General features: G+C 44.4%; 1 protein-coding gene across 1 annotated transcript in view; it reads right to left on the minus strand.

Moving 5' to 3' along the window:
* Window positions 1-3,899: 3,899 nt before the first annotated feature.
* The window catches only part of ABTB2 (ankyrin repeat and BTB domain containing 2), a 192,645-nt gene continuing 170,578 nt past the window's right edge, over window positions 3,900-25,966 (minus strand). The window contains exons 5-17 of the mRNA XM_054028399.1: window positions 24,191-24,356; window positions 20,639-20,728; window positions 20,074-20,175; window positions 16,108-16,204; window positions 14,493-14,628; window positions 12,164-12,390; window positions 11,079-11,257; window positions 10,040-10,145; window positions 9,840-9,942; window positions 8,695-8,785; window positions 6,650-6,718; window positions 5,469-5,582; window positions 3,900-4,186 (exon numbers count right to left, since the gene is read on the minus strand). Of these exons, the coding sequence (XP_053884374.1) occupies window positions 3,989-4,186; window positions 5,469-5,582; window positions 6,650-6,718; window positions 8,695-8,785; window positions 9,840-9,942; window positions 10,040-10,145; window positions 11,079-11,257; window positions 12,164-12,390; window positions 14,493-14,628; window positions 16,108-16,204; window positions 20,074-20,175; window positions 20,639-20,728; window positions 24,191-24,356 (1,678 nt within the window). The 3' untranslated portion in view covers window positions 3,900-3,988. The remainder of the gene's footprint in view (window positions 4,187-5,468; window positions 5,583-6,649; window positions 6,719-8,694; window positions 8,786-9,839; window positions 9,943-10,039; window positions 10,146-11,078; window positions 11,258-12,163; window positions 12,391-14,492; window positions 14,629-16,107; window positions 16,205-20,073; window positions 20,176-20,638; window positions 20,729-24,190; window positions 24,357-25,966) is intronic.

Raw genomic sequence — 25,966 nt, forward strand, 5'->3', positions numbered from 1 at the left:
TGCTCTGTAAACCAGGCCAGCAATCTAGTGGAGAGGCTCTAAAGGGGCTTAATGGTTGGGGTCAATAGCAGCCCCAAGGTGGCCTGAATGACACTGACTACAGTGGGGGTGGGAGGAGTTTTGTTCTGAATTCTGCATTTGCAGTCCAGTTTTGGAAATAATCCCTGTCTCTGACAAGCTGTATGAGCACCCCATCTGTGAAATGTCAGACCAGACACTATGGACTGGCCCTGTCTCCAAACGTTTTGTCTTCCATGGCTGCTCTAGTGTAGGAGATGGGCATTGAAGGGAGTGCTTGAGAGCCAACAGAGTCCCAGAGGATCATGTGAGCTTTGGCCCTGTAATATATCATTAGCCAGTCTTATGCAAAGGGGTTTATATTGTTATGACTAAATGGAGCATGGATGTACCCCCAACATAAGGCAACTTCTCCCTCTGCTCTCTATGGGGGAAAACATAGTGCTTCCTCACCCAATCAGACTCTTGGCTAGCTGGGTCTTCGCTTCACTGGGACAACTGATTCTAGGTTTGTCACAGTACTGCAGTGCATCTGTCAGGAATTTTTCCTTAAGTCACCATGTCTAAGGTAGATTCCAGATTTAAACAAAGCTTCCAACCCACCGGGCAAATCACCTTGATTCTATTGCATAACAGGAGCCTCTCTAGAGAGCTGTCCAGCTGTTCCACATGTGCAAATGAGGAAAGCACACAAGGAGCCTGAACTAGGCATATTCCATTTTGTTAGCGCTAAAGCACCATGGCAACTGGGGTGTTTCACCTTTGTTGTGCAAAAGTTTACTCTGAAATTTAGCACAAGCTTTACTGTAGTCTAGAGAAAGCAGCCCTTGAGTGTCTCTAAGCCCCTGAAACTCAACAAAGGACACCCCGTGAGATGTATGTTCTGTGTATTTCCTTTGAAGATTTGTGCTTCTCCAGACAGCCTGTGGACAGTCCTTGATTTGCATAGACTAGAACAGGTAGCCAGGCAACATCCTGAGGGAAATACTTGAATTTACTTATTCCATTTCCTTGAGTAAAATGGGCCCCCAGGAAAATCTGTCCATCTTCAGCTGAGACTTGCCCACTATCTCCTCTGCTAGGCTACTACAGTAATTACATACATTTGGGCTTCTAGCCAAGTTGGCTATGTCATCAAACCATTTTCCTTACAGCCTGGCTTCTGCTGAGGATTTCCACAGCATCACTCCCTGCCCTGAGACACTTAAGAGGGCTCTAAAGAGCTGAAAGAGGAAAGAAATAGCTGCTATGAAAGAAGGCCCTACCTCACTTTCTGCCTGAAGAAAGTATCAGAGGGGTAGCTGTCTTAGTCTGGATCCGTAAAAAGCAACAGAGTCCTTTGGCACCTTTAAGACTAATAGATGAAGTGGGCATTCACCCACGAAAGCTTATGCTCTAATACATCTGTTATCTTAAAGGTGCCACAGGACTCTCTATTGCTTCCTGAAGAAAGTTTTTATTTGCATTTTTCTTTTTACTTTCTAAATCCCCTTCTCCCTGTTTGACAATAACTTAAGTGCTCTAAAACTAAGTGATTCTTAGGGAGGAAAGACAAATCCCCTCATGTTGCCTGAGGTAGAAACCCAAACCCCTTCCCTCGACTCCCCTTGTACCTTCTTGGACAGTGGCAGGGAAAACATGCTTCCTACACCCCATTTTCAGACCTATTCCAATTTATGAAAGGTAAATGGCACACACACACACACCCACCCACCCACCCACCCCGCCTTGTCTTCATGAGTGGAAAAATGTTACCATGTGGTAAATGCTCCCCCTCACCCCCCAATCTAATATGCTAAAATCCTAGTCTGGGCAAGGCCTATACTTTGCCCTTTTGTCCTATAGTGTGCTCCCCAAACATGCATGTTCACACACACACACCGCTCATCCCACCCCCTTACAGCCCCTCATAACTGAGTCAAAACACAAAGCATAAATGTTACATTGTTAGCAAAATCCTGGTACATTTACATAAATGACAATGTACAGTTAAGACAATATTACAGCAATAAAACTGGACCTATGCTTTTGTACAGATAGCTGGAGCAGCTCTTTGAAATATTTTCCAGTCTATGGCCTTTTGGGGGTTTCTTTCAGTGATAAAGCTGGAAGCGCCTCTGGCTCCCTAAGAATAAATAGGGTTAATGAAGCTGGTGCTCTTCAAAACTGTGTATTTATAACACAAGTCAGACCAACTCATGCTCCCAGCCAATTTCCAACTGATAGTCTATAGGCTTATGGGTCCCTGACTAGCTAAGCACACTTGTGTCATGCAATCCGCCTGCGACTTGCAATCCTGTGGGGGCCTCGGGTTTTGACCAATTAACTGGAGATGCTGCAAGCTGCCCTTTTCCCCTCCTCCATCAAACCTTGACTCTTCTTTTCAGCTGAGCCCGAGCCTTCTCCCCTCAGCGTGTTTAGCATTTCATTATTCAGATTTCTAAGAAATGCTAACTGGACAATGAAAGCTTTTTCTCTCCCCCCCACCCCCCAGCCTAAAATGAAGCATTTTAGCTAATGCTTTCAGTATGTGTTAACACAGACCAGGGGGAATGGTTGTAGGGGGTGTTTTATAGCTAATGGTGACTGATGTCCACTCATCCTGCTATCACCTTACATCTGTTTCTAAGGCCTGTGCTTGTATTTTTTTTTTTTTTTTTTTTTTAAAGTTTGATAGCTTGCAAAGGGCAGAAACGTCTAAGAAAACATGGTGAATCTTAGGTGCTAGGGTTGAAGTATCTAGTTTTAAGTATTGCAACCTCAATGTTTCCTAGACAGAGAGAGCAAAGGTGTGCAAGTATTATGCAGTATACCCTTCCCCCTGCCGGGAAGTAGTGTAGATGAGAAAGTATCCCCATTACTTCCATCTCCACAGCTGTAGAGAGAATGGACTTGCCTAAGGCCACAAGTTTGTGTCAGCCAGCATAGGAGTCAGACCTTCCTCTCATGCATGTTTCTCTACACCATGCCACCTCCAGCATGAGAGAGTACAGCATCAAGGAATAATGAGTTGTACATTTCTGCTTGGCTTTAAGGGAGTCTAGGTGCTACACACAATACTAAGACGTAGGCCCCTCAACACAGCAATAGGTTTTACTGTACCTCCTGCCACAGCATTTTTGAAAACCGCCTCTCATTGCATTAATCATGCAGGAGTGCGCCATGTGCCATTCCCAGACTATTAAAGATGGGATGACTTGGACACTACAAGACATTTGATCAAACCTTTACAGTGTAAATAGCCTATCCTATTTTCTTTCCAATTGGCCACCACTGAACACAGACAAGTAGATCAAAACTTGGCTAAACTCTCCAACGTAGGTGCTACTGAAAAAAGGTAAGTGTTGAGGCCTATTTTAGTCTCTCACGCTTTGTAACCCATAAGGCTGAGAGAAGGTATGTCTTAAGGTGCAAAGAATTTATGGGAAATAATGCTAGAGTTTTTTGTCATGTGTAAAACTGGTGTTTATAGCTACAGCAGTAGTCTGAGTGTACTATACGCCTTTAGTCAGGTGACTGAATGCTCAGAAGTTCATGAGATTAGAGGACTATCAACACACCCTTGTATGTACACCAGTGGTGCTTGTAGATAGATGGTTTAGATTAGCATGTTAGAAACACCCCCAATGTTAGGCCTCACTCCCCTGCATCTGCACTCTGTTTCCCTAGCAGCTTTCACCTTGTGCTCATGAAAATGGCAGCGTAGATCCGCTTTTCGGGCCAGGTTCTTCAGTTGCTGCCTCAGTTTTTCCTGTTGGTGCTGTCCTGGTATCGCTCTGATGCTGTGCAGCACAGAAGAAAAAAGCCACCTCCTCGCCTTTGTCATTAGATTTGTTGCAGCACCCTAACACGCTCCCCAGAGAAATCACTACTGTAAGGGCGTCAGCTTGTGGGGACTTTCAGCATGAGCCGGTGGTTCCATAAGACCAACCTAGATGCCCTAGTGTTCCTGCTGCTGCTTTGCCCCTCCTCACACTCTTGAGGTGATGTAAGTAGAATGCAGTCGACTGGCCAGTGCTGTCTGCAGGTCCCGCAGAGGGTCCAGACCCTGCACCTTGCTGTTCCTGCCATAGATGAGCTGTCGGAACGAGTCCTGTTCCAGCAGAGAGTTCATGTGTTTGAGGAAGAAGCCCTCGCAGAACGAGGCCAGTTCAGGTGCACTGTGAATCTGTAAAATAGAACAGGAGTCAGTGACCTTCTCTGTGGGCCCTACAGATTAAAGCACATTTTCACAGCTGCCACTGCAAAGCCCTTTCCCTCTAACAGCTTCATTGGGCAGGATGCCTGCAAAACAAAGGACTGTTAAGGGAGGGGGTATGTACGTAATTATGTAGTTGGAAAATGCTAATGGAAAGGACACTCGTGCTATGAATGACTCTCTTTTTCCTCTCCCTGTGTGCATGCATACAGCCGGAGAGGTTCATCCTACTGGGATATTTTGCAGGCGATAAAGTAATTTTTTTATTTCTAATCCTCTGATCTCCTGCTGTTACCTGAGCCACAGTCCAGTTGCTCTTAAAGGAAAAGAGCAGCTGGCTGATGAAATGGCCAAGATACCTGTTTTGTGTGAGCCTGGAGTCCGTGTGTCGCATCATGACACAAGAAAGGAATCTTGCCAGCTGGTATGTAATATGAGTAGCCATGAAAATATGGTGTATATGATCGAATGCTCACTCCTAGACCAAAGCGCAGAATGAGATGGGGAAGAGGCACTCTAATACCGTGCCTCAGATTGTCCCATTGGCTCTATAGTTCCTAAATAGTCTCCTTTGGTTCTCCCAGTAATTATTTACCTAGTTACATCCACTTCAGCATCATCGGAGAAGACAACTACAATGGGGGGAAAAGCAATGAATTTTATGCCCAACATTTAGAAACTCCCAAAGGTTTTGGGGTTCTTAACAGGAAGAGAATTTTTTATGAAAGTTACATAAGGAACTCAATTTACATTAGAAAAATCAACCCCCCCACCCCCCCACCCCAAAATGGAATAGTTTCCCCTTGGCTGTTGGGAACCCAAACATAGCAGCCATGGGCAAGTGCAGGAGATTCCAACATTGAAACTGTGTAGTGACTCTAGACTGCCATAATACAAAAAAGTTAACAGGAAGTAAAATTAAAATAGCATGTTTAAATATTTTCTGATGTAATCTTTAGCAGCGTGCTCCTGCCTCTCTACTACATCCCATACTCCTGCTGACTTCCAGGAATGCTGAACTGCTCCTCTATGTTCCTACTGGTAACACATGTTGGGTCATTTATATTAAATTACAGATTGGATACAAACTCTCATTTTGCAAGCAAATTTAGTGCAGAATTGGCCCAGCCAGAGCATGCCTGCATCATCGTGCACCATGACTCTTGTCCAAAATACCACACAGCAACAAGCATGTGAAGTGCCTGTGTTCCTAGGCGTTTGTGGGGTCTAAACAAGACAGTTCGGCCTTTACCTTTGCATATTTATAGATGTTAACAGAGCTCTCCATGCTGATGGTCTGGGCACATAAGATTTCACAGTGTCTTTGGAGGCCATCCAGTTGAAACAGGCTGGCGGCGGACAGCAGCTATTGGGACAAGAGAGATGTTTTTCAAAATCAAACTACATTCCTTCCTCAAAGGATCTTCTAACTCCTTCTCTTGAGGGCTAGCCCTCCTGTGAGAGCAGAAAGGCCAATAAGGAAGAATACGCAGAGCATCCTCTTTTCATTATTCAGAGTATAGCACTGAATGAAGGTAGCAAGCGTCTTCCTGCATTCTTAAATTTGTGCGCCTCCTGGTTTCCAAAGGGAATGAACAGAACAGGTAATCATTAAGTGATCCATCCCCTGTTGCCCATTCCCAGCTTCTGGCAAACAGAGGCTAGGGACACCATCCCTGCCCATCCTGGCAAATAGCCATTGATGGACCTATCCTCCATGAATCTATCTAGTTCTTTTTTGAACCCTGATATAGTCTTGGCCTTCACAACCTCCTCTGGCAAAGAGCTCCACAAGTTGACTGTGTATTGTATGAAGGAATACTTCCTTTTGTTTGTTTTAAACCTGCTGTTAATTTAATTTAGTGGCCCTTAGGTCTTGTGTTATGAGAAGGAGTAAATAACACTTATTTACTTTCTCCACACCCATCATGATTGTATAGACCTCTATTTCCCCCCCTTAGTCATCTCTTTTCCAAGCTGGAAAGTCCCAGTCTTATTAAATCTCTCCTCATACGGCAGCTATTCCATACCCCTAATCATTTTTGTTGCCTTTTTCTGAACCGTTTCCAATTCCAATATATCTTTTTTGAGATGGGGCGACCACATCTACATGCAGATCCCCTTGTTCTGCATAAGCCATCTGAAGTAGTAATTGCTTCCTATTTCAGATGACCCAAAACCACATCTCACCTTCCACAATTCCTTATTTTCTCCTAAAAGAATACTGGGTGTTTTAACACTTTTCTGTGTGCATAAACCAGCCACATGACACGTCCCGTAAAAACACTGGTAGCTGCTCATCTTTCCCAGCAGTCACTTGTCAAGCAGTATTGACTATGTGCTTTGAAAGCATCTCCTCCTTTCAAAGCTCTAGCTTCTTCTGGCTTCTACGCCCCATCATCCCTGACTGCATTTGGAAGAAAACGTTCTCACCTCTAGGATATCAGCTGTGGGAATTTCCATAGATTCTGTTCCTCCATAATATAAATACTGCATCAGCATCTGAAATGGGAAAAGGGCCAGGCCTGAAGCTGTTGTCAGTCAGGACACAGAGGAATTTGAACACCCATGCTGCCCTTAGGAAGCAAACAGAAATTGCAGCTCCAGCTTCCCGTGTGTCTTGATAACAGCTTTGACATTTTCTAATGGCCTGGCTGTGCTGCTTTCCAATGTTCTTTTCTTTCTCTGGCTTTGAAGGGGGCCACATCAAGGAATTTCAGCCAAGGGTGACAATGTGTCTCTGAGCAACTGCAAGGCCCCTGTAAAAACTCCGCAGGGGTCCTGTTTTTTGTAACGCTTTGCAGGCTAGCCGCACTCAGGAGCTGCCAGGCAGTGAAATTGGTGGTAGGCTAGCTTAGTGCATGTGCACAGTAGGGCCTGCCAGATGGTGACACACTGCCCTCCCCTAGAGCTTCCAATAAGCCTCCCCATGCCACAAGTCTTTCAGACGGGAGGTTTGGGGCTGGGAAATAGAGGGGTGGTTTGGCTGAGGAGACAGGCCTGGTCAGCCTTTCCTCTTCTCACCCTCCCTACTGTTCCAAAACCCCTCTCCTGCCCCTTCCCCATGCCCATTATCAGGGAACTGATTTTTCACTTGAAAACCAAGGTCATCCCGTTTACTACTATTTATATTGCAGTAGTGCCAAGCAGCTGCAGTCAGGGTCCCATCGTTCTAGCAAAACCTGATCCCTGTGCCTGCTGCTGAACAGAACCCAGGTCTCTTGAATCTGTCTAGTGCTTTATCCACTAGGCAAAATTCTCTCCCCTAAACAGTGAAAATGATACCACTTTTAGTAGGTAATCTCGTGTCCTCTAAATGTGCCCCAAAGTCTCCCCACACATCTGCTCCCTCTCTACTTCGTTAGAAGGCCACCTTTAGTGGTCATTTCTTACGGCTTTCAGTGTATTACTTTTCAATCTACCACATTGTCCAGAGAGGCAAAATCCTCTCCCTGCCCCCTTTGGTTCTGTGACACTGCAAACACCACAGCCTGAAAATCATGCCTTGGAGCTTCCCGAATCACAAAAGCCCATTGATCAAAGATCTTCTTCGTGCTATGTTAAGGAGACCTGCCTTAATACACTCAACTTTATTCTCTTCAGGTCATGGGCCTGAGCTGCACAGCTTGGATACAGACATTGCAATTGCTTTTCAATTCAAATACAAAACATAGGAAACCCTCTTGGGATAGAGCAGTAGGGATGTTTTTGTGCTCAAATTATTCCCATTGGATGCAGAGATACTATGTGGTGATGACCATATAGAGAAATTGTGAGGGAGAAAGCCAAGATGAGTCCTAAACACTTTAGTGAAACAGTTACAGACTTTCAGCAGTTCTGCACTTTCAGATTTCTCTATTCTGCACATTTCCTTCCTAATATGAAATGCAGATCTGGAAAGCTGGAACAATGCCTGACTATTGGATTTCACTGACCTGCCTTTTTTTTATTATTTTTTTTAAACCTACCCTCTTTTCATCATGAATGAACCTCCCTCAGGTCACTTAAATATGGAAACATCAACAAAAGTAAAAGTGGAATTCTCAACATCAAGTCTTTAAAGAGAGCCCCACAGACTTCTGATAGTCTGATTTGAATTAATGTGAAGCCTGGCAGTTCTCTGGCTCTAACCAGGCTTATTTTTTTGCTTAACACAGCATGAAAATTGTGCCTGGGAACTTCCAGAACTACAAAAAAGTACTCAATAAAAGACCTCATTTGTCCTCCTTTATGAAGGAGATCAGCTGCATTTAAAAAAAAAAAAAAAAAAATCCAATCGTATTCTTTTCAGAGCTAGGCCCAAGCTGACAAGTTTGGATGCAGATCAGAACACACCTAAAAATGCAGAGATACTTGAATTAGACCAAGTGCTGCTGTTATCGTTTATCTCTGGCATTAAAACTTGTAGCCTTTGCTTCACAGCAAGTACAGGAGGAGACAAGCAGTGCTAATGGTAAGGATGCACATAATTTACATACCTTGAAAATATTGTATTTCATATCACTAATTTCAACAGTCTTACTGCCTTGGCTGTCTAGTTCTGTTTTATTGGTCATCAGGGTCTTAAACCTGAGAAAATGGAGATAGAAGTTTGCTTAATAGATTCCTGCATTTTTGCCACTCTGCATCATCTTTGCTTGGATTAGTCGTCAGTAAGCAAAGGGGGGGAACTGGAGAATCTTGGTCCTAGTGTATTTGCATTTATACTTTATATTTTCCAAAACAATCCATCAATATGTTTCCATCATCTTTAACAGGAACTAAACTGTAAACTCCCCAGGACTGAATTCACTCCCATGTTACTGCAGCTTTAAAGGTGCTCTATTTGCACTGAAATCAGTGGCATTAGAGTCACATAAAACTGGAGTGACACAGAGCTGAATCAAATCCCGAGAATTGTAAACTGCATTAATATTAATTTAAAAAGCAAATAACTGATCCTATAATAGAATCAACTGAACAATATCTCCATGTGAGGAGCAAGGACAAAATATATTGGGGATTCAGAGTATTTTGTTTAAAAAAAACAAAAAAAACCACACCAAGGTACACAGTGCTAAGGAGCCACATTCTTTACCTCCCTCACTCCCCTTTGCTCCTGGGGTGCAAAAGAGGACAGAATCTGGCCTTAACACTTTTGCTGAGGACTTCCCTGGGGTGAGGCAGGCTCCAGTAAGTACAGAGCTATAATAGCTGGCTCCTACACTGTCCTTCCCTCAGCCTTGAATGGAGTGGGGGGTGAGAGGCATGGAGGGGTGGAAAGAAGTGGCCAGAGCAAGCTACGCTCAGCTGTTGAACAGTTCCTTAGAAAACATTAACCGCTAGTGCATATCAGAGCAGCCTCCTTGTTGTTCTAACCTGCTCTGGGACTGGGTAGAAAATCAGGCCTTACCCCACTCTCTAATGGTCTGAGCGTAGGCAAAGAATCTGGCTCTAAAAGTTTTGTGGCTTGGGCTCAAGTGAGTAGCCTTAACCATGCCAGTATCCCCATTGAGACTATTGGTGATTAAGGGCTGCTCATCTGAGTAAGGGATTATGGGCCCCTGTCCTCCATTACTAATCTTCATTTAACATAAATAACACAGCTGCAGTTACTCAGTGTAGTACATGGAGGCGGACTCACCTGTTGGAAGCAGTAACCAGCAGGACTTTGTGTGCATAAAACAGCTTTCCTTCCACTAGAAAAGTTACGTCAGACATTTCTTTATTGTTTAGAAAGTGAGGATCTGTTGGAAAAAAAGATGGGGGGGTTAAAATGCTGCAGCACGGCAAAGAGAAAAAGCAAAACCACTGTGGAAACTGAGATAAAGCTGAGTATCTCACCAAGCCGGGCCGGCAACGTCTTTTGTATTTCAGGAATGTTGGGTATAGGACTGCTGCCATAGCAGTGGGTGAAGATGGCTGCAAGCTGCTGGTTGATAGAATCATTCTGTAAGGAAGAAGGAATTTATATCATTAGTGCTTAAAAGTAGGCTCCACGGGCTGTAATAATTTGCTTGCTGCTTTATAATAAGAATCTTCCTTTGCTGCTTTTACTGTTTTTAAGGACGACTCTGTTTATAAGGGCTCGGTGCAGAGGGGTGAATTTCACCACACCAATATTCTCAGCGAGTTTATGGCACACATCTGTCAAAGAAAAATAATTAATTTAAAAGAGCTCAATCCTTACACAGCAAAGCTCCCCCAACTTCTACACAACAAAGTCCACAGCATAGCTTATCATCAGGAAACTCTGTTCCTAAGGTATCCGTTTGTTGCTCAGTACTGCACTATTTTAAAGTTCAAATTTTGCATTAGTTTTTAAGCAGCCACTCCCTCTCCCTGCTATCTCCAGGGAGAGTCTACAACGATATAGGACTTGATCTTACTCCCACTGAAATCAATGCAAAAACTACCATTGAATTCAGTGGAAGCGTGGTCACGCCAACTTTCAAAAGAAAGAAAAAAGATTGCTATTCACTAACAGCTAATAATATTGCTCAGAAAATTCCACGAAGGTAGATGACATGCTACTGACAGCCTGAGTTCCCCAGTACATTGCAGGTAATCCCTTTCACTACTGTAAACGCACTCAGTTCCAGAAGCCAATCACGACAGTGGGGTTTATACAAGGATTTCCATTTACATTAAATGGAGCATCTTTGACATGGAGGAAGCAAGTATTTGATCTGTTCTGTCTTGATCCCTGGTAGTGCAATATTACATGAGCTTGGGTAAACTCAGCCATGGCTGTCTGTACATCCATAATTCATTGGGACTCTGACACAGGTTTACATTGCTTCTAGTACAAAAACTAACCAAAATTGTGAAACTCCTGCCTGAAAGGATTTGAACTTCATATTGTTAAAAAATGAATGATTACTTTGCTGGTCTTGAGGATATCAAACATTAGCTGCAGCCCTTCGTTAACCAGCTCTTCGTTATAGTCCTCTTCCTTAATAGTCACAAACTCCCTTAAGAGGTTCTGCACGACGGAATAGCGAGACTGGTAGAAGGTTGTCCGTAATGACTCAATCCACACATGAAGCTTCCACGGGATTCCTGTAACCAGACACAAGGGAAAGTGAGGGGCTGAAATAGCAGGCAAGAGGGTATTTCCGATCTTGTTGTAACCACCAGCAGCAGCATTTAAGTGGCTCTTTTTATTTTGAAAGTGCTCTACACTTTATGCAACTGTACCACTCTCCTCATTTTAAAAGTGAGAAAACTGAGTCACAGGAAAGTGAAGTGACTTGCCCATGGTCACAGAGAAAATTAGTGTCCGGACTAAAGATTAGAACTCAGGAGTTCCTGGTTCTTGCCAAGCCCGCTATCCTTTTAACCTTCATTTCATGCACTGTTTTTCTCCTCAAGCATAGCGAAGCAATCTAAATTCTGCAGATTGGCTATTCCCTATCCTGTAATGGTGCAGCTAATCTTATATAAACCCACTGTGATTGCTATAATTCAGTATTGCGGGTCGCTTGTTCTGATGAGCTATCTTATCTAGACATGCACATTTCAAAGTCTTCAGTCGATTACTTACAGGTGTAAGAATAGGTGCACTCTGGGTCCTCAAATCCTATGCCTGGGCATTGGCTGTCTCTGGTTTTGAGAGCTCAACTTAAAACACTTCAGAGGGGCCTGAGTTTTCAGATGTGCTGAGCACTCACAACTCAGACTGACTTCAAATGCAGTGGAGTGACGGGCTCAGCTGCTCTGATCCTCAGGTCCCAGGCTGTTCCAGAAATTGGGGCATCCTAAATCAGTGGGTCCTTTAGAATATTCAGCTGAGTGATCAGTAAACAGTTTGATGTCATTTTCTATTTAAATTAGAGACTACCCTAAGCTCCCATCAATGTGTGTCAGGTCTGAATTTGATGGTGCAGGCCCTTCTCTTAGTGACCTGTAATCCCCGCTCTCACAGAGATAGGTTATTAGGTTCTAGCTACTTCGAACCTGCCTTACCGAGTACCCTGAGCTCCATGGTGATGTCCACGTAGCCATGCTCAGCACTGTAATACATAGCCTCCTGCAGGGCCTTCATCCTGGTTTTACACAGCCTGACCTGCCCCTCGTTGGAGCTGTCCTGGCTGGAGGTGTCACTCTCTACTCCCTCAGCTAAAATCTCCTCCAGCGAGAGAACATCTCCCTTCGACTGCTGGGGCTGGGTCAGGAGCTTGCGTAGCACGTTTCTGCAGAGGAAAAAGAAGAGGAATTGCTCTTTAATAAATGAAAGGCCCACAAAGCAGACAGGCCAGGCAGGGTGATTTGGGCCCAGAAGTCCTGGAAGCCTGACTTAGTGACTCATTTCTTTCCAGAGATGAACCCTTCCTCCAGCGGTGCTGGAACAATTTTTATAGTGGGGGTGCTGAGAGCCAGTGAACCAAACTGTATATAATGGAAACCACTTCAAGCCAGGGCATGCTGCAGCACCCCCTGCCCCCCTAGTTTCAGCACAGGGGGAGGGATAGCTCAGTGGTTTGAGCATTGGTCTGCTAAACCCAGGGTTGTGAGTTCAATCCTTGAGGGGACCACATAGGGATCTGGGGCAAAAATCAGTATTTGGTCCTGCTAGTGAAGGAGGGGGCTGGACTCGATGAGCTTTCGGGGTCCCTTCCAGTTCTATGAGATAGGTATATCTCCATATATTATTATTATTTTTATTACCTATGCCTTCCTCCTCCCCTCAGAAATGGAGTTGGTTCCTCTAATGATTGGGTCTTTAAACATTATTATGGCAGGTTAGTCAGGACTGGTTTCATCAAATCGCACGAGTGTTTACTTTGTGTGGCTGGCAGACCAGCAATCACTAGCAATGGCTTGCCTCTGTCTAACACCCGAGGGTCCCCTTTAGAATGCCTGCGTCCTTGGTTTTCCTACAGATGTGAGAAGCCTTAAGGGACAGATGTTGACTATCCAAGACAATCAAGCCAACATAAGATGTTGTGCTGAATTGCCACTAGCTGGCGCTCTCAGTGCATAAAGAACTGGATTTTACCCTTTCTGCATGAATTGATACTACATAATCTCATGCCTTCTGATCACCCTCCCACAAAAATCATCCAGAAATAGGAGGCTTAACTTCATTATTTGCACAGTCAGAACTTGTTATAGAAAGAGGACTCTTACCGTGGCACAATTAACCCATCAGATGCTTTACCATATGACATTGCACAATCAAGGATGTTAACACTGAAAAGATAAGGTGCAACATTTCACATGCTCTTGGGTCATGGAAAGTAGCACTAGGAAAATGTTTGCCAGCATATCTACATCACTATAGTTCCTGGGGAGCCAAGCCTTAATGCAGACGTGCTGCACCAATATAAAGTGGGGTTTACATTGTTGTGATTCAGTCTGGTAAATTACCAGCATGTGCTGCATTGATCTAAGCCCAGTTGTACACTGCTGCAGTACATCTAGGTTAAGGGTTTGGAATGGGTATAACTATATCAATGTGGTTACACCAATGCTAATTTCTCTGATGGAGACTGGGCTAGAATGATTTCTGGATCAGTTTACAGATAATAATGTTATTTCTAAATACCAACCCTGCAAACACCGCCTGGGATGGAAGAGCCAAGCTGTTTTTTTTTTTTTTTTTTTGATTCACACATCATCAGTATTAAAGTTTCTGCAGACCTAATTCTGCCTCAGGTTACACCTTGGCAACCCCATTTCCATTAAATTCTGCCTCCAGTATACACATGCAACCCACATCTTCGGAATCGTGCCCTGCGGTTGGAACTTAACAATTCTGATGTTGCTTCCTGACCCAGAAACAAATCCAGCTCCTTCTCTCCTAGCTGTGGTGGCTCTGTAGTGCTACTAACAGGTGTGAAAAAAGCAGGAGAAACTTATTTGCTGACTTCAGTGACTAAAATATAGATCTGCAAACCCAGAGGGATTGCATCTGTTGAATAAGAAGGTGCCAGTTTTACACAGCTATTTTGGGAATAGAACCACTTAAAGTGATAATTACTTTCCAATGCAGCCCTTCAAAAGTAAATGCAGGGTCTGGCCACACTAGAGTCAGAATAATGCTAGCTACTCTACTGCATTAAAACATGGCTATAGCTGGGAGGGTTCTAGCAACACTTCCTAGACCGGTGTGGATAGGGATTTTTGGTCTGGGAACTGTACTGTAAAGCCACGCTACAGCCTGTGTGCGACGGGGGTAGCCTAAAACATTGTTCTCAGGCAAGAGACCTCAGTGAACCTGTACAACAATTGTATGTGAATCCCCGCACTGAGAGGGTCTTCATTTTAAGGCTGAGCTTGAACAGAGGTTTACCTGTGCCCATGTGCGGCTGAGTGACTAAAGCAGTTCATGTCTTCGTGAAGCGATGAGGACATCCCATTGACTTCCAGCATACTCAGGAGGGGGTCTGCGCCCCTGCTCAGTAACAAACTGACCAGCTCGTAGTTCCCTAAGAATTGGCAGAAAAGTAACAATAATTCCATTTTCCAGCATCCTTTAAAAGGCATAGAGTACTTGTCCTGGGCACTTCTATAACACCCCACAAGCGTTAATTAGGCCTCACACCACCCCTGAGAGAGAGACAAATATTACCACCCCCATTTTACAGATGGAGGAAACAGACACAAAGAGGCTAAGTTGCCCAGTGCCACACAACTAGTTAGAGGCACAGCTCAGAAGAGAACCCAGGAGTTCTGGCACCCAGTTCTGTATTCTATTTAAAGCACAGGCACATCTTTATATATAAATGCGGGGGAGGGGAGAAAGAGGTATATTTTACTATTTTTTTAAAAAGTTACATTTCCCTCATGTGTTTCAACATCTTGAAGTCAAACTACACTACAAGCAGATGTACATGTATCTGGCTTCAATATGGCCAGATTCTCAGCTGTCAGCTCCTGCTGAGTGTAGCTAAAAGGGGGTCCAAAAGAGAATCTGGGGGCTGCTCTAAACTGTGCTAGCTGGCTATGCCCCCCCCCCTCGAAGGGGTCATCCTGCAGCCGTGGATAACTGGAACAACATGCATTCCAGCCACCCTCCACCCCACTGCCAGAGGCTGCAGGGAGTAGTGGTGGGAGAGCCAGCTACAACAGCTTTGGGGACGACCTGCTCCCTTTATGCCACTGGCACAAAAAGAACAAACCAGAGAATCCATCCCGTAATAATCAAGCTTCAATTGATGGAGAAAGAACAGAGGGAAACCAAAATAGTAGGCTGCAGGTGATGGAGAAGAATAATGATCTTTGGGCTGGCACAGGTAAGTCCTTACATGCCATGTAAACCCCTGATGTGGCACCTGCTTGGAGAATAGGCCCAAAATTTTGTTTCTTTTTTAAACAAATGAGATAAAACACAGATCTTTGTACAACCTCAGATGTTTTTTCCCCAGTGTGACTCAGGCTGATGAAAGGTGCTAGTCTGACAGCCATGGAGGCTGTTCAGCTCCAGGAGAGGCAGAGGATGGACAGTGGCAGCCTAACTTTCCCAACGCTGCCCCATGCATGCTCTAAGAGTGAAAGCACACTGCAGTCCCACTCAGCACTTGGCTTCCCTGCTGAGGCTGTTGGCAGGAAGTGATAATTAGTGGCAGTGGTAAATGTGGACTGAGCTGATTCACAGCAGCACATTTCAGGTTGGGCACCAAACAGCAGATGGTAACAGCTCTCAGATACTGCTAACCTGGGCTAGGCTTCCACTAGTGATTTAGGCATAAAAAAAGTACGATATCCCATTATCTAACCCCTGAAGCTACCTAGTCCTCCACCAGTTTGAAATTTTCATTATATCTTTCATTGTTAATTGGCTTAAAGTACAATGCAAAGTAAATCCCAACTCATGTAACTAAAATCTAAACATCTGACCATAGCTATACTTCTGCCATAGTTTTCCCGTGATCTTGGGAGCAAGAACGTAAGCATCTTTGACTGACCTGCTGCTGAAGCCAGTTGAAGTGGGGTCTCAGCATAGTTGTCCTCACCGCTGTTAACAGCGGAGCCCTCAACATGGGCACCAGCATCCAAGAGCAGCTGCAAAAGACCAATCAGAGACAAGAAGTTCAGAACAGAGCAATTCAGAAAGACACAACAGAAGAGCCTGTGTGTTGGAAGGGAAACCCATTAGGTCCATAGCAAAGGGTGAAAAACACAAAGGGAGCTCAGCAAAAACTAAAGGAAAAATATCCATCGCAAGGCACACTCACCTCTCACATGCATCTGTTTGGTGCTTGAGTCTGGGACTGAAGCCTAGGGACTCATGGCTAACATCTCTTTAGAGATTTAATAATTTCTTCTCTCTTTACTGTACTTTTGTTTTGTTATTATCAGTCTAGTTCTGGTGGAAGGTATCAGGTGGACAGGAGACTAAAGGCTGCTATTTATTGTATCCCAATGGGCACATTTTCATCTGCTCTCCAGATTCAAAAGGGTTAGATGCTTCTGCAGTGTGGGAAGTCCCTGCCATTTGGTTGCATGCTGTGCAGGAAGCAGACAAGATGCCTAACAGAATTTGCCACAATAGGCCGAACTGCTCTGCCAGAACCTCAGGCACTGCAGATTTTGGATGAGGAGACTGTGTCTTTACTTTGGCCAGGAGTTCACCAGCCCAAACCCTGGGGGAACTCTTTGCAGGCGGACTGGCGCTAACCCAGCAGTAACTGGCCATGAAGGAGTGGGGACAATATCCTTTTCAAACATTTGAAGTAGCAAAAAGTATCAAAGTCACATTGACACCATCATGCAGAGCGGGGTCAACTGGCAGGAAATGGAGGTTACTTAGCTGTAACTGGAAGTTCTTTGAGATGTGTGGCCCCTAGCTGCATTTGACACGTGGTGCACATGTGTGTAAATTCTAACAAGCATTGGCCTGCACAGGCGCAGTCATTCACCTTGGGCTCCAGACTGAGGACATAGGAGGCAGTGTGGTCCGATGCCTCTCCAGTTCCTCCTCGTACCGCAAATCTAGTAAGATCCAAAGCAGAGGGGATGGAGGGCAGAAAGGAACCACGCATCTCAAAGAATTTCCAGTCGCTGGTAAGTAACCTCCATTTCTTTTTCGAGTGCTGGTCCCTATCTGTATTCCACATGTGGGTGACTGACAAGCAGTACTCAGACTGGAGTGGGGGTGCAAGACAGATGCTTGAATTATTGCAGTTCCCACTACTGGGTCTGCACTGGAGGCTTAAACTAGCGTGTAGTGTTTAGTGAAGGTGTAAATGGAATTCCAGATAGCAGCCTGCATATGTCCAGTAATGATATTTTGTGCACTGATGCTGTAGAGGCAGTTTGTGCTCTGGTGGAGTATGCCCTTACCCCGTCAGGTGGAGAGATGTGCACTAATTGGTAGCACGTGATGATGCACCCAGAAGTCCATTTAAAGATCCTGTGAGATGGTGTAGCTTGTCCTTACAAACTCTAAGCTATGGCAAGAAACAGCCTAGGAGACTTTCTGATAGATTTAGTCCTCGGCAGATAGAACGCCAAGGTGCATCTGACGTTGAGGGGAAGGCAGCTTCCTCTCCTCAACTGAGGTATGGGGTTTTGGGGGAAAAAAAACAGATAGGTGGATAGCTTGGTTGACATGAAAATCTGAAATAACCTTGGGGAGGAATTTAGGATGCTCACGAGCTTTACGGGTTCATGGCAGAAAAGAGCAACAGATGCTGCACTTTGCAGCAACATGCATCTCACCCAAACAGTAGAGACAGTGTTGGTGATCATCACTCATGGTGAAGGAGTGAGGGCAGGAGACACAGTTCTTGAATGCTGGGATTCTGGGCATAGTGCCAGACCATGGAGAGGGTGTCCCCATTATAGGGAGGGAAAGCCTAACTATACCAAAAGCTCTAACTATGCTAATATAAACTATTTACAAATGTACTTAGAGAAGAAGGATAAAAGCTGGAGAAATCTGTGGACACAGGGATTCTGACACAGGCCATGTGGCGGTAAGAAGGAACTGGAGAGGTGATGGCCTGCACATGGCTCTTATGCCGCTGGTTTTAAGTATGAGGTGAACTACTGTGGAAGTGCAGGCCAATGGACACTACTTGTTAGAATTGCCAGACTCGGGCACGTGGTGCACATGCAGACCCACATGGGAAATACATATAGGGAGCGGCACTTGAAGAACCACCCTTCATTTAGAAGAATAACAAAACAGATTTGAACATTCGTATTTCCAGGCAGGGGCAGACACCACACTGACCATGCATAGCCACAGAAGGCAGCTAGTTGGGATTCTTCCTTCTGGGACAAGCACTGTTCCTCTACTGGACAGAGTCAGAATCATAAGCCTTATACTGCTGGTAGTTGATGGAGAGTCTCCTTTTAATTCATATGGCAGGAGGATCTGTGTTTTGGGGGCAGGAGGATCTGGGTTCTATTCAAGCTGGTGCTACAGCATGCATTTCTGAGCAGCCATAGTACGCAGCACAATGACAATCATTGAGCCCTAGGTGGTCACCAATTTATTACGTCACTTGCCTCAGCACAGACTGGAAGCATGATTGTGCCTGGTAATTTCACATTTACATTTTCAGCATAATATTGCTGGTGGAGGACAATGATTTTTTTCTACTAACTAATTTATTTCTCCCTTGATGGAGAAGCTAGATCTGGCAAATCCAGTCATGGATATCAAGAAAGAGGCAATTCCACTGGGCTTCACTACGTTCAGAGAAAGCGGAGATAGGACTCTTTCAGTGATGATCATTGTAGGGAAGGTTTTGACATTAGATTGAGAAGTTTAAATACTTAAAACATCTAAGTGAATAAACACTCACTGCAGGCAACATAATACGGCCCAGAGGAGCAGAAGGCTAAGTTCAGTCTAAGGAGCCTTGTTGATGTAATTCTCAGCACTGTCTCCTGAGAGCATCACATGTATTATCTCACATGTAAATTAAAATTGTACAACCTTTGAAATGCCAAAGAGTGCACTGGCAACTTGCCAAGGACATGAAGGATGGATCTAATTTGCATTAACATTTGCATACATTTGTAAAACCAAATACGAAACCCCCCCACATTAGCTTATAGTTGTGTCTTCCTTGAGAGCTGAATAGAAATTGCTTATTGCCTCACCAGCAGCGGAAAACCTCCTGTGGATCACTTTTGAACTCACCCTGAAGTTAGAGAGAGAGGGTGGGTACATTGGAGGGCTCCACAAGGCACCCATGGCATCCAATTCTGCATTTACTCTGTGTGAATTCAGCAAAGGCCAGCAATGAGCATGCACAGAGCTTGCAGGAAGGGAATCCAAATGTACCTAGTGAGCAAAGGAGTGGCTGGAAGTAGCAGCACTCCCACTGATGATACATTCAGAACCTATTCTAGGAGAGTCCCAGCTTTTAGGGCTGGAACATGCAACTTGCAGGGCATGCAAAGGGAGCACAGGGTGCTCTGCTTCTCTAGGAGCAGGCTTTTAAGAAGGAATGGACTGGCAACTCGATTTTTGCATTCGGGCCATAGCTAATATTTTCAAGAAACATGCTGCCCAAGCACTCTGCCCATACTTTCACACACTCCCCTGAAAGCACCAGTTCATCAGACACCATAGTTAGTGGATGATCCACATTGTTCTGAGTCCAGAAAAACATAAGAAATTAATATAGAAATAGTAATTAGAAAAAAGAATCAGAATTTGTAGGATGTTTCATTGTCAAAGCCTTTCCAGAGCGTAACGAATCAACCCCCAAAGCACTCTGAAAAGGCAAGTCAGATTCCCCTCATTTTACAGGTACATGGATAATCAGTGATTTTAAAAAAACCTGTAGACCACAGCCACAAAGGGAACCTGGGTCTGAGCTGGTTTTAAAAGCTAGGAGGTCCTGGCTCTCTTTTTAGGCTCTCCTATTTTAAGGATTCGTGACAACTGTGTCTCCCTCCCCTTTGCTTACCTGAACTACGGAGATGTGTCCATGTAGAACAGCAAAGGTGAGCGCAGTCCAGTGCCGGCTGTCGGGATGGACTGAGGGGTATCGGGGATTGCTGCCAGGAACCTGGGAACATGAAAAGCTCAGTTATTGACCATTGCAGTCTCTGTCTCTCTCCCATATTCTTCGGACTCTACTGTAACTGGCATTTCCCTGGGGAATAACAACCCCTGGTAGTGACAGACTGACACCATTCAGAGAGTGCTGCCAGTGCTAATCCTTGTGATCTATCTTCTAGGCTTCTCTAATGTGCCTGTTGATTTCCCTTAGTGGCTGCTCTTTCCAAAAGGAGACCTTATTTGCTCCCTATGTCAACCATTATTTCAGCCACCAAGTGCTCCAAGGGGCTTTGGACTTTATTTCTCCCAAAACCTTGAAACAATGAGCTCTGAAAGGAAGGCCCTTCCGTGGGTCTGGTGTACAAACTCCACAAGCTGGAGCTTTTGGTTGCCAGGAGAGATTTCATAACCGATCCTGCTTATTTACAAGTCAAAGATGAGCAGTTTTCCTGGGTTTGGCTCTTACTTACTGGTATATCCAAATTTGCTCCGGCATCAATCAGCATCTGGACCATGGCTTCGTCTCCAGCAGCACAGGCGTACATTAGTGGGGTCATACCCTTCAGGAAGAAAAGTCAGCAACAGTTAGCCTTTATCTACATGTCTAACAACAGAGAATCCATCTGCCAAAGGGGCCAATGGGACTGGGTCTGCACTGTATGTATATATGTATATGAGCAGTGTGTGATGTACAACGTGTGCGCATGTGCACGGGGGATGTATATGTGTTTGTGATTTCTGTGTGCTGTGGGGGAAATCAAGACATTAAAATAGGAATGTGACGTGTCCTACATCGAATAAATAGCAGATGAGTTAGCAATAATTTTAAATGGGTTATTTAAAATCCTAATCTTTGCATTGAGTCATGTTTTAGAGGCAGCCCCTTTCCTAAGGCTGCAGAAAAGGAACAGAGCTCCTTGCATCCTCCTTGGCCAGGGGAACTTAAGCAGAAATTAGAAGAAACAAACACAGAGGTGTTTACTTGGCAAACACGATCTCCATTGGTAAAACAATATTTGTTAAAGCATTTCAGCACTGACAGAACATTTCTACCCATAAATCTCTCTCTCTTGCTTTCTCTCTGTTTAAACAATGACCAGCCAGAGATTACTCATGAGCTAGACTGGCCCTATTTACAAACAAATCACTCCAAAAATAGCCAAGCCCAGGATGCTAATGGCCAAAATGCTTTCATGATGAAATAAATTAAAGCTCACATCTCAGGTTTTTTCACTTTTCATTCTCTGGGCTTTTTAAATTTTATTTGACAGAATTTTTCACAGGGGGCATCTCTGTACTAATCAAACAATAATCCAGCCTCATCCCCACACAAAGGGGCCTGAATCAAACCCTGGGTCCAAATGACAGGTGCGGAGTTTGGATCCCACACACGCTGCTCAAGCTTCTCTCGGAAAAGGCCAGAATCTGAATGCCCCCAAATCTGGGACAGTTCTGATCTGGAGCTGGAACTGCCTTCTCTGGGAATGCTTGGAGCTTGGGTTTGGCTTTGACGCAGGCCCATTACAAGGGTAGGAAATTCAGCTGTGGATTCAGAGTTAGAGCTGTGGTTTAAGTTCTGGGCCATCTCTATTTGTAACTAGAGCCCTGCCAAACTCAGGGGTTCAATTCTAAGGAGTTTGTACAACCCCATCTTTCCAGTTGATTCATGGGGGTTTTGCACTCCCCTCCCCACAATTTTTAATCTGTATTTCAGGTTCAGATAAAAACCAAGAACTCAAAAGGAAACTCACCCCAAATCTCCGAGTTTTATTTTTTCCCCACAAAACCATATGAAACCAATGAGTAACGAATGGCATCCATTGGAAACCATAAATCAGCCCAAGACCTTGCCCCAAGCTCAAACCTCCGTAACCCTACTCTGAGTATTGGGGCTATTACTAGAGCTGGGTCTGAGCAAACAATTTCAAAATCTGAACCTGGTTCTGAATGGTGGAGTCAGCGCCTGTCTCACTTCCATCTGATTGGGTGGCCTTTACCAGGAAAGTTTTGTCCAGCTCTGCTTGCCACGAGTGGGGCAGTCACACCTGCCTGTAATGTCTCCGATTCCTGCCTACTGTGTAGCATTTTAAGAATGATTCCCTTTAGCCAGGGTAAGTCTAATATGAATATAGCTAGCCAGCCCAGCTGATGTCTCTCTGGTTAGTACTCCACCCTGCTGTCCAATAGACCTGGGTTCTGTTTCCAGGCCTTAAAGTCAGTTTTCCGTAGGCAGGCTGGCTCTGTTACATCCCATTACAGAAACAGGTGCCAGCTGCAAAGTTCAGATCTGGATCCAGATCCCACATATGGTAGACTTGACATCTAGGGTTTTGATTTAATCCCATCCTTAGTTGGTAATGCAGCAGAGGAAGCATGCTCAGCCCCTAGGACTCTGAGAGAAGAGAAGAAGGGTCTCGCATTGTTTCACAGTGATACAAGTGGCTAATCACAGAACAGCAATGTCTCCCTAGACATCCTCCTCCAAGCCTGGTTAGTCAATAAGATGCCAGGATGCTGGGCTGTAAATTTGGGAGCGTACGCAGGAAGTAAGCACCAGTACAGCGATACTTAACACTAGTTCAATGAAATCCTCCAATAGGATTGGCTACAATAGGACATCAATTGGGTGATAACGAGACTATGCTATCAACTGTTTACAAAGTCTTAAACCTCTTAACTTGTGCTGTCAGCAAAACCCATCAAAGTGCAGAGTTTGGCTGAAAAACAACCCCCCACCTTCTCTCTGGCTGAAGGGAAAAAAACCCTCAGTCAAGAGCAATGGGCTCTGGGCTGTGATTTCTTTGGTGTGAGGATAAATAAATCAGCAGGTCACCGAACAAAGCATCAGAGGCAAAAAATATCAAAGATCTGTTTTGAAAGAACAAAAGTCCTCTGGGCTTTATATCCTGAAACCACAAAAATGTGAGGGGGAAAAAAAATCCCAAATGTCAGATTTTCATGAAATAAAACAGACTGGAGCCATCTGTATTGTTTTAAAAGTGGTGCTAGTCTTCCTCCAAGCTGCCCCACAAATGTGTGCTGTTGCCCCTATGTAAATCATCTAATAACTCACCTGTGCACAACCAGCTTGCATGTACAATGACTGTAAACAAGTAATTTTATTTTTTTTGCAGAAGCAATAGGTGTATGTGCATTTGTGAAGGTGGGTCTTTTTAAATATAGTCTACAAGCCTGCAATAATGTGCAACCCTATAGATATCTCAAAGTGATATTTTAATTCAAAGTAAATTCAGTGCAAGGAAAGGTATCCTGTACGGAAATCCACGGTTAATCATTGGGACAGAGTCAGCATGGGCAATTCCAGGCTATTTGGCTCATGTGCCTCAACTCAGATCTGAAGAGACCACTTCAGAAGTGAAAGGGTAGAGAAGTCATCTGCCTGTTGAGTTCTCTGTAGAGAGTTCAAACTGGAGCTTTTTGCATGTCCACTGGGAACTGGGCTAAGAGTAGGGTGACCAGATGTCCCGATTTTATTGGGACAGTCCCGATATTTTCTTACATAGGCTCCTATTACCTCCCACACCCTGTCCCAATTTTTCACACTTGCTATCTGGTCACCCTAGCTAACAGCAGCATCTAACTCACTTCATACAGGTCACCCAAAAGCCATCAGATAGTAACACCTTTTGGTCACTCACTCACCTGGCCTGAATTTCAACTGAAGAACTAGAGGTGACAGCCACTGGCAGCAAGCATGTAGGGATCTTAATTTTGCAAACAGTTAGGTGCAAGACAAAATCTAGCTTTCATATTCTATATCCTGAATACTAAACTATCCCCCATTTCTGCCAGAGACATGCCATAAAGTATTCCAGGGAATGAAGGGGCTCAGCAAGCAATGTAGAAACAATTCTCTTAAAGAGTTCACAGGCTAACCCAAGCTAGAACTTGAGAAAAGCTCAGCTACATAAAAATACCTGAATCATCATGCATTGATTTGCCTCTATAGAAAATATTTAATTTGCTCATGCAGGAAACTGTCTCAGGGTCTTCCCATATACCTGATCATCCATTGTGTTAACCCCATCAGGTCCCAGCGCCTCTATAGCTTGGTTGATCAGATCAGTCCTTCCACAATTTAACATTCGGAAACCCAGGTCCTGCTGGAATTTTTCAGTAGCAGCCTTAGCGTCCAGTCTTCGGAAGGAGCTAAAACAGCATTCAGGCCTGTTGAGGACAAAGGCCAAAAAGTGCAGCAATCATTTCAGGAGGGTTTGTGTTTTAAATTAGCAATTAGTTATAGTACTGCTTCTCCACATGGCTTTACGCTCCATTCTTGGGTTTTTCTATTTTGCCTGCAGAAATGTTTATTTGTTATATAACTGTAATGCATCAAATGTATATGAAATCGTATTCAGAGAACAAGAGGGAGAAGAACTCTGTTGAAATAAAAATTACAAATATAGTTCCATGATAAATAATCATTATGGCTCTACATAAGAGCCTGGCTATTATTCCCAAATAAGATTTTGCTTATCAAGATTTTGCCTTTTATCACCTTACTCCCACATTTTTTCATCCCTGCATTATAATGAAGATTGTCCATATCCTCTTTTGGGTGGCAGACCATTCTCAGATCCACCCCAATAAAATCAATCTTATTCCTGGGACCTATATTTATATTAGGCTCCGATCCTCCCATTCTCATCCTCTTGACAGCTACCAAGCTATCTGCTTCTAAACAAGATAAAGGAGTCTGGAGATTATTGCAAGTCTCCAAACTTATCTTTTGAGAGACATCTGAATTCCGAGCCTGGGAGCCTCTGTTGTGCACTGAAGAAACATCGCCAGGTTGTAGGCATTTCCTATCTCAACTGGACCTTGACATGGTCACCCACATTGTGTGATTTCATTTGCTGCCTTTTCACTGGCAGCGTGTCCTGACACGGGCTCTTGCGCAAACTTCCAGCTACTGCAGTATTTGGCTGCCAACTTCCTTTGAAAAATTAGACAACCTCAACATATTTTAACCTCTTTTGAAAGTTTGCGTGGGCTGCCAGAGAAGTAATGCATTTATGGTTTTACTGAGAAGGCTGTGCATGAAACTTACTCAGGGCCTCAAACTTATCTGGTAACTTTTCATGCTCTTGTCTTTGCAGGTGGATGACAAATGGCAGCCAGATGCCACAACAGACTTGTCCAGTTAGCAAAGTCCTTCACCTGTCTAGTGGCTGGCCTGACTGTACATGGGAGTCCAGCACAACACCACAGCCAAAACTCAAATGAGGACTTTGGTGATCTACAAGCACGAGGAACACTAGGTGAGAGTCCAATGTGAGCCTCTATCCAGTGGAGCTAAGTAGGAAGATTGTTTTGGTTTAAGACTAGATACCTTCAAGAAGTTGCCCAAGGCCACACAGAATGGCTTCTTGGGCTAATACACTGCAAGAGGTTGCCCGTTTAGTTCTTAGGTGAAAACGTGTTACAACACCCACTTGGTTGGAACAACTTGTGCTTGTATTGCCTGTACAAAGCCTTGCAACAGCATTTTTCAGTGACCCCTGTCATTTTACAAGTGTTCGTTTGCAGTGCCTGGGACAAGGCCTTCAGCTCAGGCCCAGATGAACAGGTGCCACCTACAATGGTGTTTCTCCCCATTGTGGACAGAAAACCACACTGCAGCTATGACTAGATGGGTTCAGTGGGTCTTAACTTCACCCCACAATGCAGAGACTTACACTTGAAAATCACCTCAAATCTCCTGACCCTAGCAAGTGGGACAGGTGCTTCACAGGTTATGCAAGTGTCCACGGGCTATCCAGAGAGGTGGCAACTAT

The sequence above is a fragment of the Malaclemys terrapin genome, chromosome 4, assembly GCF_027887155.1.
Source record: "Malaclemys terrapin pileata isolate rMalTer1 chromosome 4, rMalTer1.hap1, whole genome shotgun sequence".
In the NCBI taxonomy this organism is placed as follows: Eukaryota; Metazoa; Chordata; order Testudines; family Emydidae; genus Malaclemys; species Malaclemys terrapin.